Source organism: Hipposideros armiger, unplaced genomic scaffold, assembly GCF_001890085.2.
Source record: "Hipposideros armiger isolate ML-2016 unplaced genomic scaffold, ASM189008v1 scaffold_136, whole genome shotgun sequence".
NCBI lineage: Eukaryota > Metazoa > Chordata > Mammalia > Chiroptera > Hipposideridae > Hipposideros > Hipposideros armiger.
Window position 1 is genome coordinate 966,601 of NW_017731486.1, and position 15,220 is coordinate 981,820.

At 35.6% G+C, this 15,220-nt stretch overlaps 1 protein-coding gene across 1 annotated transcript in view; it reads right to left on the bottom strand.

Moving 5' to 3' along the window:
• The window catches only part of RAB31 (RAB31, member RAS oncogene family), a 127,455-nt gene that overhangs the window by 26,238 nt on the left and 85,997 nt on the right, over positions 1-15,220 (bottom strand). The window contains exons 4-5 of the mRNA XM_019649981.1: positions 10,933-11,004; positions 9,743-9,849 (exon numbers count right to left, since the gene is read on the bottom strand). Coding sequence (XP_019505526.1) covers positions 9,743-9,849; positions 10,933-11,004 — 179 coding nt within the window. The remainder of the gene's footprint in view (positions 1-9,742; positions 9,850-10,932; positions 11,005-15,220) is intronic.

The following is a 15,220-nucleotide window of genomic DNA, read 5'->3' on the forward strand; positions in this document are numbered from 1 at the left end:
AGGATTTGTTTTGGTCATGGGTCTTAGTTCAAAATCTTTTGCAGGGGGCCTAGTAAGTAGCTGATATGACAAAGGCAGTTCAACCATGCTGCTCATAGAAGTAAAATTATTTTCTCCTCCAATAGACAGCACCTTAAGGTCCGCTTCTCTCAGGTCTTAGTCTCCTCATTCTACTAGATAGGGTAAATACTTTACAACAATTTCAAATGTTAGGTAAGTTGATATTATAAAGTACTCGAAACAATGCCTGGCACATACTAAGTGCTATATCAGTGTCTGTTTAATCTTTACAAAACTGTATCAGCAAGGATGATGTCATGGCACCATTTTCTTACAAAATGCCAAAATAATTGAGGAAATGATGCAAATGGAGGAAACAAGTAAATAAGAGGCTCAACCTACTTCAGAGTTTAAAAGCCTTTTATAAGTTTATCTGACTCAACCCATGGCCCGCCCAGGAAGGCTCCCAGTCCAGTCATTACTATTCCATGGAAGAATGAGGGAACACAAGCTATATCTAGCCAACTTGTTAAACATATTAATTTCCATTAATTACCCCAAAAGTAAAATTATATCATATTTTAAAGTCCTTTCTCCATGAGCAAAACCTGACATTAATTCTGAGTACTTTTATTCAAAGATGGTGAGCAATTTTTCATTCTTGTTCTCTGAAATTCTCCTGCATGTTCTCTGCCACTGTGGTTTGGTTTGTTTGGATTTATTCTTATTTATTTGTAAGTGCTCTTTGCATATTAAAGAACCTAGCCCTTTATAATATATTTTCCACATTTCTTTCAGCTTATCATTTGTATTTGGATGTTTGTGGCATTTTTGCCACACAAAAGGTTTTATATGATCAGACCTATTGATCATTTTCCTCTTTGGCTTGAGTTCTGTATCATGATTAAATAGTTCATTGCAATTCCAAGATTATTTTAAAAATTCACCTGCTTTCTCTAACTTTTATGGATTTGTTATTTTATATTTAAATCCCCATTTCATTTTGAATCTATTTTTTCTCTATAACTAGCTAATTACCCCTAAATGATTTATTGAATTTTTCCTTTTTTACACTATTTTAAGTATCACCTTTATCATATACTAAATCTTCCTATATATTTCACCCTATTTCTTGATTCTGTACTTTGTTCATTGATTTTCTGTCTAGTTCTGTGACAATGTTATAATGTTTTATTACTAAATCATTACGATATGTTTCTATATCTGCTGGTATTAGTCCCTCCAATACAAGCTATTTTTGCCTGTTTTATTTTTCTAGATAAATTTTAGGATCATTTTGTAAAACCCCTTTTAAAATGTTATTTTGGTAACTTGACTGGAATGTCATTAAATTCATGGTTTAATTTAGAACAAACTGACATTTTTACATTACTGAGTTTTCCTATCCAAGGAATAAGTACATATTTTCATTTATTTAAGTCTTCTTTTATGTCCTATCATAGACTTATAAAGTTTTATCTACATAGGTCTTATTTCTTGCTAAATTCATTCCTTGTATTTAAAATAAAAAATTTTTAAATGACACATACATCAAAAATGTGATTGCTAGGTATTTAAATTTGTATTGCTATTATAAAGAGGGTTTTAACATCTACTTGCTTTGTTAATTGTTCATTATTTGTATACAGGTGAAGAATATTCAGTAGAAAATCTTGGTTTTCCTAATCCTGCCTGCAAGTAAATAATTCACATTTTTCATGTGTCAGATTGGCCAAGATGAAAAGGTTTAATATCTGCAGTGTTGGAGTGTGGAGAGAGAAGAATGCTCATACAATGCTAGTAGGATAACCATGTGATTCCAAAGAGGTCATGGTTAACTGCAGAACAACCACATGTAAGAAGTTTGCAGGTATCTAAGAACAGATGAACAAAAGTCCTCATTTTCCCAGAAAATTAAACACATAAGTTAAAACAAAACAAAACAAACAAACAAACAAAAACTTTGATACTAAAAACAAAGACTATCCATTGGGCAAGCCCCAGAAATACACATTTTAGCAACTTCCCAACAGCTTCATTCTACAGCTTGAGAATAACTCTTTTAGGGGATGTTCTGTAAAATATTGAGTTAGGTATTTTTGCTGTCTATTCATAATCTGAATAGAGTTTGGGGATATGACTATACCTAGGACATAATGAAATATACAGTCATATTCTATATAACAACGGTTCAGTCAACAATGGATGACATATACAGGGTTGTCCCATAAGATTATAATGGAGCTGAAAATGTCCTATCACCTCGTAATGTTACAGCTGTTGTAACATTATAGCACAAAGGGTGTAAAAACCAGCAAAGCTGTAGCTGACATGGCAAACAGCTTTAACCTGGGTGTGGATGACAGTGATACAGAGGAGCGAGCTCCTGGAGGTAGTTCCTGGGGAACTGGCAGGAGCTTTTGCAGACCTCAATAAGCTCCTTAAAAAATTGAAAACATGGACCCCAACACTGCAAAGTTTTCATTAATAGAGAGGAATGTTTATGGTACATTATCTGCTTACAAGCAAATCCATGATGGAAAGAAGAAACAAGCCAGGAAAACCATCATGGACATATTTCTAAAAAGAGTAATACATCTTCAGGCAAGTCCTTCAAGGGATATTCCAGAAGAAGGCATTGTTATCATCAGAGATGGCAGCTCCACATGTGTCATTGCCCCTGAAAACCTTCCAGTGGGTCAACATGTGGAGGTGGTATTGATATTCTGACCCTGTGTAGGCCTAGGCCAATGTGTGCGTGATTTAGTTTAAAAAAAAAAAATTTAAGGAAAACAAAAATCAATAATGTAAAAGATAAAAAAGGTTTATAGAATAGGGATATGCAGAAAGAAATGTTTGTACAGCTGTATAATGTTTGTGTTTTAACCTGTGTTATTACAAAAGAATTAAAAAGTTTAAAATTGTTTTTAAGTTTATAAAGTAAAAATGTTACAATAAACTAAGGTCAATTTATTATTAAAGAAAGAAAAATGTTTTTCAATAAATTTAGTGTAACCTAAGTGTACAGTATTTATAAAGTCTACAGAAGTGCACAGTAATGTCCTAGGCCTTCACATTCACTCGCCACTCACTCACTGACTCACCCAGAGCAACTTCCAGTCCTGCAAGTGCCATTCATGGCAAGTGCCCTATACACTTATATCATTTTTTAATCTTTTATACCATGTTTTTACTGTACCTTTTCTGTGTTTAGATACACAAATACTTAATCATTATGTTACAATTGCCTACAGTATTCAGTACAGTAACATGCTATACAGGCTTATAGCCTAGAAGCAATACGGTATGCCATATAGCCTAGGTGAGTAGTAGGCTATATCAGGTTTATGTAAGTCACTCCATGATGTTCACACAAGGACGAAATTGCCTATCAACACATTTCTCAGATCATGCCTCCATAGTTAAGCAACACATGACTCTACATTTCTCAGGCACTATTTTACAAGTAATAAAATATAAGAATAGTCGCCTCATGAGCTCTTCCCAGAAGAAATCTTCTAGTGGTTCAGGTAGGTTCTAGCATGTATATTATATTTCCAGAACACCATAACAGCAATAACCAAGCATTTTATACTCTCCCAAGCTCCTGTAATATAACAGTTAACATTTCATTTAAAATGTTTGCCCTATATTTTTACTCTCTGCTCCAGCCATAGCCCCTTTCCAAGGTCAAGTTTAAACAGCCAATTAAGTGAGCTGTGAGTAAGCAGCAAACCAACAGTGAGCAGGAGTCGGCTGCTAAATGTTTGGTGGAATTATTTTTTGTCAAAACGATCCCACATGTTTAAGGTATTCTAGCCAAAAGCAATGGAAATCATTCACAACATTCCATCAAAATCCAGCAGAGGAAGGCTGCAGGCTGTTTGCAAAGGCTGAGGTGTGCCATGAAGCAGTCTCAGTCTTCCCCACTACCTTAAGCAGCCACTGAAATGAATAATCAGGGCTTGTTGTGCTCCCATTAGCTCATATTTTCTCTAAATATCCAAGATATTTGTGTGACACACAGATGAGGCAACATTTTAGCAATAATTAAAGCAGCAAAATCTCTATTTAAAATGCTAGTTCCTTTAGATACTCAGATTGGTTTGCCTTTGAGATGGAACTAAAACTAAAAGGAACTTTTTTTAATGAAGAATAATTACCACCTTTGCAATTAATATCTGATTGGACAATAACACTTTAAAATGATCTAAGCACTTACAGTTAAAGCATTTGACATGTGTACCCTGGGAAGAATTTCTGTTCCCATGGGGCCTTGCCTGCTTATTAATGTGCGTCCATAACTGCTTTTCACCTGCAGCCAAATTCCTAGTGTCAAGTTCTAACAAGCAGTTTCAGGTTCTCACCAAAGACTTAAATGGATTGTTTCTCATGAAAAATGTCAGAATTTGAATCCAATAAGAACTGTACAGAAAACATAGGTTCTCTAGGGGGACCCGGCCATTTTTTTGCCTCTTAATACCCCTTTTCCAGACAGAAATTTAGGCTAGTCCTGAAGAGGCCAGAGAGAACCACTGGAAAGATGCATTAGCTCCAAATCCTCTGAGCAGAATCAAATCAGCTTCCATTTTGTCCTGGTTGTTCAGAAATTACTCTCCTTCATGGATCCTGTTCACGCTTCTTACCAGGTACAATATAGCATGATGGTCAGGACATCAGCTCTGGGACAGAACACCTGGGTTTAAAGCTGGGACCTACACCCTCTTCGCTATAGGACCTAGGACAAGCTCCTTAATCTCTGTGCCTCAGTTTCCTTATCAATAAGAGAGGAGAATGATTGTAACTCTTTCACAGGATGGTGAAGGTTAACATACACTACTTATAGTATCTGGCACCTAGGAAGCATTCAATTCAGGTTGGCAATGAGGATAATGATGATGATGATGATGATGATGAACTTGCTTTCAGTCCAATGCCTAAGTGAACAGTATATAAATATAAGTAAATATTGTGCCATTTAGAAGTAATCACTGTGATAGCTGTAATCTTTAAGAGAAATTGACATTTTGAAATTGTGAAACTTTGGGCATCATGCAAAATGAAAGGGAAAAGATTACTTTATCTTATAAGAAAATCTCCAGGAACAAAAGCTTACCACTCAGCTCAGTCATACATTAGTTGATGCCTTTTAAAACATCCTTCCTCCCCACACTAATGAAGATTAGAACGAGCCATGTGTTTCTGGATTAGAGTCAGAGGTATCAATATGAACTTATGTTTATCTTAATCTACATACAAATGCATAGATATGGAAATAATTACACATATGTGTGTACACTCAAGTTAGCACACATACATGTATTTTCTACCTCTGTTTACTGGAAGGGCCTGGACCCCAGTAGCAACAAGCACACCCAGCCCAGATCTTGGGTTTCTAAATACCATTCTCCAATGGAAGGAACTAGGGCTACTTGGAGACATGCCTGATTCTAGGCCATATCTCCAAGATGAGTCTCTAAGATGAGTCTGGAACATCTTGTACCAAAAAGTAAGGAAGTGCTCAAAAACCAAAATGATAGAAATATGCTTTAAAGGGATACAGGAGCCAACAGGAAGAGATCCCAGTGGCCAAAGCTGGAATAATTTGAGCAACAAATTAAATAACACAGTATTGCATTATAACCCAAAGTATAAAATAAATATCCATGAGTCCATACTGATATAAATAAATGATTGAATAAATAAATTATGGGGAGAAAGGAAAAAAATTCACCTGCAAAATTCCAAATAATTTATGTAGATATTTCTCCCTCAAGGAAGTGGAGCTGGGCATAGAGACTTCCTTCCAAGTAGTACAGTAAGGAAAGGGAGTGAGGGGGTAACTTTACAGTTACCTCAATCAGGTGATCAAGGTCAACCTTTGATGTGCTTAAATATAATACAATAAAGTAATAAAAATAGCACTTCATCTCTGTGGTCTTCCTCCCAAAAACACACAGCCCCAATCTAGTCATGAGAAACCCATCTTTTTAGACAAATTAAGATTTAGACAAATCTTAATTGAGAGATACGCTCCAAAGTATCTGACTAGCACTCCTTAAAACTGCAAAGGTCATCAAAAACAAAGGAAGTCTGAAAAACTGTCACAACCCAGAGGGGCCTAAATAGACATGATGACAAAATGCAATATGATATTCTAGATGGGATCCTAGATGGGGGGCACTAATGAAATCTGAGTAAGGTATGTACTTTAGTTACTAATAAAGTATCAATATTGTCTCCTTAATTGTGACAAAGGTATCATAATAATATAGGATGTTAACAATAGGGAACCTAGGTGTGGGGTATATGAGAACTCTCTGTACTATTTTTGCAACTTTTCTGTAAATATAAAACTATTCTAAAATAAGTTTTTTAAGTTTTTTTTTTAATCAGCCATAAAAATAAACACTCAACACACACACCTTCACCACATGTCGATACGGGCCTGATACTCCCCTAATCTCTACCAGACCATAGCACACACATCCACATCCACACCATACACTCTCATGAATCGTCTGTGGGGCCAACAAATACTGGTTAAAGAGATTCCAGTTCATATTATAAGTCCAGGCCATTTATCAAGACTTACGGTAAATCATTAATTCAGCATAGTATTGGTATTAAGGATGGATAAGTAGGCCAATGGAACAGAACAAAGAGCCCTAGAAACAGGCTTGTGCACATGGGACACATGATATATGACTGAGATGGTATTGCACATCAGTGAGGAAAGAATGGACATTGTAGCCAACACTGCTGAGACAACTGGATATCTATATAGGACAAATTAGGCAGTATATATAATAATCAATTCCAAGTGATTTAAAGACAGATAGGAAAGTCAAACTGTCAAGTTTTTTAAAGATCATCAAGATAGGGAAATACCTTTATTATCTTGGGGGTGTGGGAGGATTTCTTAAATAAGACTCACCCTTCCCCCCTCTCCTCCACCCCAAAAAATGAATAAAGGAAAAAAATTAATAAATTCTATTACATAGAAAGTAAGGACTTCTGGTGATGAAAACACAACATAAAGGAAGTGAAAAGATGAGACATAAATTTGAAGAAGATATTTCAATACATATATATGACAAAGGAATAGTGTCAAATATACATATTTTTCAATCCTATGAAAAAACAAGACAAACTCAATAAAAAAAAAGTGGCAAAGACTTGAACAGACTCCTCACATAAGAGAAAATTTGCTTGAATGGCCAATAAATATATAAAAAAGATGACAACTTCGCTGCTAACTGGGAAATTGCAAACTGAAATGACTATTAGATGTCACTCTACACCCTAACATCTTACAGTATAAGACTTGGTGAAACAGGAAGTCTCATGCAGCACTGGCATCCACTTTGGAAAACACTGGCATTACCTACTTACAAACGGACATGAGATTAAATCAAGCACAAGAGGAAATGATATGAAATTGGGAGTGACTGTAAATGGGCATAATGTTTCTTTGTAGGTTGATGGAAACATTCTAAAATGAGATGTAATAATGACTGTACAACTCTACAAATATACTAAAATTCGTTGAACAGTATTTTTAAAACAGATGGATTTTATGGTTTATAAATTATCTCAATAAGATATATTGAAATTTTAAATTATATATTAACAAATGTTTAAAAATTTACTAGCATCAAACTAATTTTTCTTACTGACTTAAACAGAGGTTTGAAGGAGAATTGTAAAGGAAGTCATTTCTTCCTGTTTGATTCAATCACAGGTAGCCTTTAAAATTACTTTGAGTACACACTTTAAACCACAACCGCAGGATCTTGAAAAGTCACATTCAGATCTCACTGAGGCCAAACTAATGGAGAAAAGGTATTACCCAGAGAACCTGGACTCATGGGACAGTGGCCTCATGATGTCACCACTGGATGTAGTAGCTGGGTGTGGTCTTGGATTGTCTCCTATTGGGGAGGGAGAAGCTATGACTGAATTTATGGTTGGAAGTGAGATGGATGGATACTGCTAGCTGGGCATTTTGCAAATTGTAAAATAGGAATTGGGTGGCAAAAAGGAGAATGCTTGCTGCGGAGAATGCTATACCAGTGCATAAAAGGAGAATTCCACCCTGAGAAATGGTGTGTCTTTAGGAACCAGTAGCCAAGCCAGCATGTCACAGACATGTTTTGTCTGTCCAGACTGCACTTTTCTAGGAACTGCCCCTCTTCCAAACCAGCCACTCTCCCATTCTCATGGTTATGGTGAGAAAAATCATCTTGTACTGCCCAAGTCCCCTACCTGAGCCACAAACGCCTTGTCATGATGTAGGAAACCCTTCCATGGCAATTTAGACTAGAAACAGAGAATGCCAATCCAATATTTTTCCAGGGACAAAAGATGGAACATATCACATACTAGGGCTAAAGGCAGCTGGGTTTTTTACCCTGTGGATACCAGTACCTTCCAATAAATTCCTCTTTTTTCTGAAATTAATTTCAATTGGTTTTCAGTTCCATGTAACCAAGAGTCCTAATAATTCCATTCAAGTTTAAATTGTTCTCTGCTTAAATTCTAGTCCATCGGTACTCCCACAATACACAAGGCTTAGTTCACTTAAGTCATGCCTTTTACTGCAGTTCAGTGGTATCAGATGATAGAGCCTTCTCTCAGCAAAGGCCCTCTCTGCCCACCTCCACCCCTTCCAGTGACAAAAGTTAAAGCAACTCTGCTGGGAATACTAGCTAAGCAAGCTGTTTTAGGATTACAGTAAAGAAGGTAGGGATCTGAACTAAGTCTGGGGAGTTTACAGATTTGTTCAGCTCCCAGAAGAACAAATTATTAAGTGGTGTTGATGCCTGTTATTATAAACCAACCTAATGCAATGTGATATAAAGCTTTTGAAATCCCAAAGAAACAGAGTAATTTGTCAAAGGCCATGTTAAGAGGTAAGAGCTTTATAAAGATCTGTTTTCATTGTTATTTAACTTTGGTTTAATCATATTTGGATTAGCAAAACCTGAAGCTTGATGTCGCTGTCTTTATGAAAATCAACTACTAGAATTGCTGAGAATTAAATTAACCAGGGGGATGGGGACAACACAAATTCACTATGTCCTTTTTTACAACATTTTTATTTGGTAAAAATAGCTAGTTTATCAGACTAGATTGAGCTATCATCACATCTCCAGTCCATGTGGACTGTGTCCCTAAAAACAATCTCTCCAGGTATAATTCAAGAATCCAGTGTCTCTGGAACAAGCCAAAGTGTTCCTATCTGATGCATCATATTCAGATCTTAGAACAAAATAGTGAGATTATATAGACTTGACTACATCCTTAAGTCCAAGTCTAAAACTAAAACAAACAGGGATGCTATGGAAAATGTTAAGAATCTAACTCTCCTTACCATATTAAAGTGTTACTATAATGGTGATAATCACAGAAATAATAATGGCACTAATCACAGAAAAGGTAACAAAAATAATAAAATCATGTAGCCCAAAGATATCTAGAGTCAAGGATGTAACTGTGTTACATATAGGAGATTTGATTTTAATATTCTTTACTGTGTGGTCCATCAAATTTGTATTTCTGTACTATTTTCCCTTAATTCTATTCTAGTTGAATAAATACACCACTTTGACCACCACAAGTGAATGACACATTATTAAATTATTACACTGAGAACAACACAGACATGACAGCTTTTTGCATGTAGACATTCAGGTATGGAGGATATTAACACAAAAAAAAGTTTTTAAATACATCTTACCTAATATCTGAGAGATCACATTTGTTCCCAGCAATAGCCATTACAATGTTTTCTGGACCATGTTCTTTCAGCTCTTTCACCCATTTCTTCAAGGTATGGAATGAGTCCTAAACCCAAAGTGTAAATCCATCATTGAAAAGACCCATCAACATAACAGTTATGTGTTTTATAACATGGCCCTATGCACATAAACCCTATGTATTTCATACAAAACTCTATATAGTTCACCCAAGTAGAAAACAAACTTAGCACAATTTAATGGAGAAAAGTATTTTCAGGAGACTCACATAGATCAACATACTACACCTATGTTGGCATAAATTTTAATATTAGCTAAATTATACTTAAATAGCCTGTAAAAGATTCCCTTTTCTAAAACTGAAACTTGATGAAATGAAGAAAATCCTTTTTATAATTTTCTCCTATAAATAACATTAATTTAAAAGTAGAGCCAGGACTTAACATGAAAAGGAACCTAGTCATAGGACTAGACAATGTTCATGTTTACTTCAGGAAAGAAAAAGGAAAATAAAATACACGCACACGCTCACTTACAACTGTCCTCCAAGAAACAAGCCAAGACAGACACCACATTTAGGTAAAAGTGGTCAGGAACTCAAGGATGTAAGTGATGAATCATTAAACTAGTGGTCCTATGCACTGAGTCAGCACTCCAGGAGTAGGAAAAAATGTCAGCAAACCACTGCAGTCATTTGTTGATGGATATCCTAGACATGATCACTAAAAATATATTTATATTATATATACACAGATACACTATACATACACGAACATTTTCCTTGGCATTTTAAGTAGTGTGATTGGAACACTAATAGAAAATATTCTATAATTATAAAACATTCAAAACTTAAAAATAATTTTCCTTTTCCTAAAAAACTGACATTCTGGTGAATAGTAGTAGCAGGCATGACCTTACCTCTTCAACTAGACAGTCAATTTTAAAAGTGAATGTTCATTGTTGTTTATTTAACTTAGCAGATAAGCCTGAAATGCTTCATTACACATAGGTGAAATAAAATCAATATATAGTGTTCATTATCCCCAACCACCACATTATGAAATCTCATTCCAGGCTACTGTCAAGACTCAAGCAGTGAAGTCTCTGCTTTGGTCTTTATAAGACAGAGAATCACCATAAGTCATCTAAATTCTAACAGGGTCATTCTTACCTGTTTGGTAATATCGTACACTATGACAGCTGCAGCGGATCCACGATAGTACATGGGAGCCAGTGAATGAAACTGTTTAGGAACAATGAATGGTTTTAGGCCAAAGTGTACGTTTTATGCAATCCCAAATTAAATATAAAACTTTATCCTACATCATCCTTATAAGATCCCTGAATTCCCCCTAGAATATTCCCAGGATCCATATTAGATTATAAATTTTCCTCCTTCACTGCACATACGCTTGTGGTTTATAGAACATGAAATTCACTCTTGGACAAAGGCCAAAAATAAATTTTATTTTAAGTGCTAATATCCTATGAAATTTCTTTTCTTTACTGCTCATCACTTATTTAATAGGGTTAACCTCCTAGAGCAATCTCATTAGAATTACACAGCAGTAAGAAAAAGATGTTTGCCAAGGGGAGGAAAAGAGGAGACTGGCACAGATCACAAGACCCTTGCTGAGCCATTAATGAGGAACACTGCAGCCAGGGCACCTCGGCAACTGCCCTCAGGTCTAGATGGCTGCAACCTTCGAGTGCATGACAAATGGTGACAGAGATGAGCTTCGTTCCAAAATGTGAACAAAACTAGTCTCCTTGGTCACTAGAATCATTTATCCCCAAGCAGAATAATTATTCTGAGGACACATACAGATTTTATACAGATTTTGAAGAATATATCTTTGAATATATTTGAAGAATATATTGTAAATGGGTTTTGAAAGTCAATAAGAAAAAGATAACTCAGCTTAAAATAAAAATGGATAAAAAATAGATAGATGGACAGATGGATTAGACAGATATAACAAAGAGATATAAACTGCCAATGAGTATTTTAAAACATCTTTAATTATAATAAAAAATGAAAATAAAAGCAATGATGAAGCCTTTATTAATTTATTAAAAACTAGAAAGATGGGAGGCACTCTCATAAGCTACACAGAAATGTATTTTAAGACCATCTTATAAAAAGATGCTCAACATCACTAATCATCAGAAAAATGCAAATTAAATTAAAACCACGATAAGATATCACCTCACACCTGTTAGGATGGATATTATAAAAAAAAAAAAAAAGTAACAAGTGTTGGTGAGGATGTGGAAAAAAGGGAACCCCTGTACACTGTTGGTGAGAATTGAAATTGGCATAACCACTATGGAAAATAGTATGGTGATCACTCAAAAACCTAAAAATAGAACTATCATATGATCCAGCAATTCACCTTCAGGGTATATACCCAAGAGAAATTAAATGAGTATCTCAAAGAGATATATGCACTCCCATGCTCACTGTAGTATTATTCACAATGGACAAGACATGGAAACAACCTAAGCATTCATCAACAAATGAATGGATAAGGAAAATGTGATAGATACATACAGAATGGAATATTATCTGACCTTATAAAAGAAGGAGATCCTGCCATTTGCAACAACAATGGAAGAACCTGAAGGACATTATGCTAAGTGAAATAAGCCAGACAAAGAAAAAAAAAACTGGATGATCTCACTTATACGTGGAATCTAAAAAAGTCAAATACATAGATGCAGAGAGTACAACGGTGGTTACCAAGACCTTGGGGGGTTGGGGAAGATGGAAGATGTTGGTCAAAAGGGACAAAACTGCAGTTACATCAGATGAATAAATTCTAGAGATCTAATGTACAGCATGATGACTATGATTAATTAAACCTGGAAATTTGCCAAGAAAGTAGATTTCAGGTATGCTTATCATTTTTTTAAAAAAGGTAATTATGTGGAGATGTTAATAATATGACTTTAGTAATCATTTCACTATGTATATGTACATCAATCATTATGTTGTACACCTTAAATATATATTTTTTTTTAAAAGAGAGGCCTTCTTTCAAAGACGCTGTCAGTAATACACATAAAAAGTTGAAATGTGCATACTGTTTGACCCAACAATTCCACTTATATGAACATATACTGGAGTGATCACCACACACACAAAGATACTCATTCTTGTGTTGTACATGGGAGCAAATATTTAAAATTAATCTAAAGGGTAATCATAGAGAATTCATTAATGGTATATGTATGTAACAGAATACTCTGCAACAATTAAAGTGATGATGAGGGTTTTTATTTATAGGAAAAGGTACCCTTGACATACTGTCTCAAAGCAGTATATGTACCATTTTATAATTTCGGGTAAAATGTGTGTGGGCGTATGTCCATGTGTGTAGGTACAACATAATGTTTCTCAAAATGTTAATGGTGGCTTTCTAGTGCTTTATACATTTTCTTTATAAGAGTCTGACTAGTATAAATTTTTACAATGGTTTTTGATGAGGCAAAAAAGTTAATAAAAGTGAGCTCAAAGGGGGACTGCCCAGGCCTGCATCCCCCTTCCCAGGGACCACCCAAACTCAGTCCCTAGAGATAAATCTTCCTGTTGGAACATCCTTAGAAAAAGAAGATAAGACCCAAACAGAAAAATCAGGTTTTTCACATCTGTGCAGGTCGCTGAAGCCTGCTTCCAGTGTGAACTCCAGATTCATTATGATACAACTAGAATAAAATGAACATTAAGGTTTAGTCTTCCATATTCTATGGGTTTTTCTGTACGCATTCTGGGTTTTTCTGTAAGAGCATGTGCAGAAAGAAACTAGTTATATAACCAACATATGTCAATCAAAAGACCTCAGTCTATATGTCACATCTTCTGCTGTAAGAAAATTTACCTCCCCTTTCCTATATAAGAAAAAGCTAACCTGCAGCTAGGTGCAGCTGTCCACTCTCAGACTCTACCCCTGGGAACACTCCCTACTGGTGTTTCTCTCCTTACTACCCGTGGCGGCCATCTTCCTTAGACACTTACATGGGCATTCTCTCTCTGCCCAACCTTCAATAAAACTTTCTTTGCTTTCCTACTTTTCTGAGTCTTGTGAATGTTTTCATCTTCTGTGAACAACCAGGGGTTAATTCTATACCAGTACAGTTCTTAAATTAAATGGTTTTTCAGTTTTAAAAAAACATTCATTTTTACTGGAAAGTAGGGGAGGGAACAGGGAAGGAAGGAAGGAAAGGAGGGAGGGAGGAAGGATGGAGACTGAAGCTTTTCCAGCAAATAAAATCATCACTCATTCATTGTAATTTCCCACACAATACTTATCATGGAATAAGTACTTGCCAAACTGAAATGATCCTATTTGGAAATCTGAAGCACTCAGTTCCCCAGCTTTCCCTAGTATTGCATTGAAGAATATTAGTGCAACTCTCACAGAGTGGAAAGAAGCAGGCAACTCTTTCCCAACTCCACGGCCTCCTGCAAGTCTCCACCTTGAAGAGACATTGCCCCATTGCCTCTGTGGTTTTCAGAAACAAGATCTGGTTGGATGGAGCTCAGGATGAGCCCAAAAGTTCGCAGCTAAAGGGCTTGGGCCACTTGCCAGGACTCATTGGAGAATGGCAAGTTATTTATCATGTATGCCTTTCCATACTCACTGACTGCCCAACACTGTGTTTGCTAAAATTTAGGTATCAATAAATCTATTTTAATCCATTCTTTGGCAATTCACTCCACATATGGAAAACAAAATCAAAGTCCCTGCCCAAATGGAGAAAAAAGCAATGCATTTTTTAAACATTCCTGCTTTGCTAAGGGTAGGAAAAGCACATAAAGTGTCTTTTTGCCCCAATTACATAAAATGTCCATTTTTTTCAAAATAGCCTCCATATAAGAATGGTCCATTTAAACATACCAACTAGGAGAGTCAGTACAAAATTTATATCTCAAAAATCAAGGTACTTGTGGACTCAAGCACAAAGAGGAACAAATTGTGGACATCTTCTAAGACAATGTTCACTTTCAGCAATAACACCATGAGCTGAATCTAAAATGGTCACTGGTGTGCAGGTCTCATGAATTATTGAATAGATCTTTGTGCATAATGCATTATTTGTTCTTTCCTTCCTCCAAATGGAATCATTTAAAAAATAAATCTGTTGATGAAGCCACTTAAATGACTTTATTGCCAGGGACTTGGGAGTTTTAATGAGTTAAAAGTTCACATCTCAGTTCCAAAACCCAATAATACATTGACCAACAGGTAATACTTGTGGAGGACAAAAGGATAAATCACTTCTAGCCTACAATGTGTATATTTTCACCATACAAATATAAAACAAAAGCACCACAACAAGCATCAATACTGAATATGACATAATTCAATTTCCGTGGGGTCAGAAGACTGATAAACACTCACATAAAGATTCTTCTAGATGCAAAGTTCACAATCATGGGAGGGTGATACAATTTT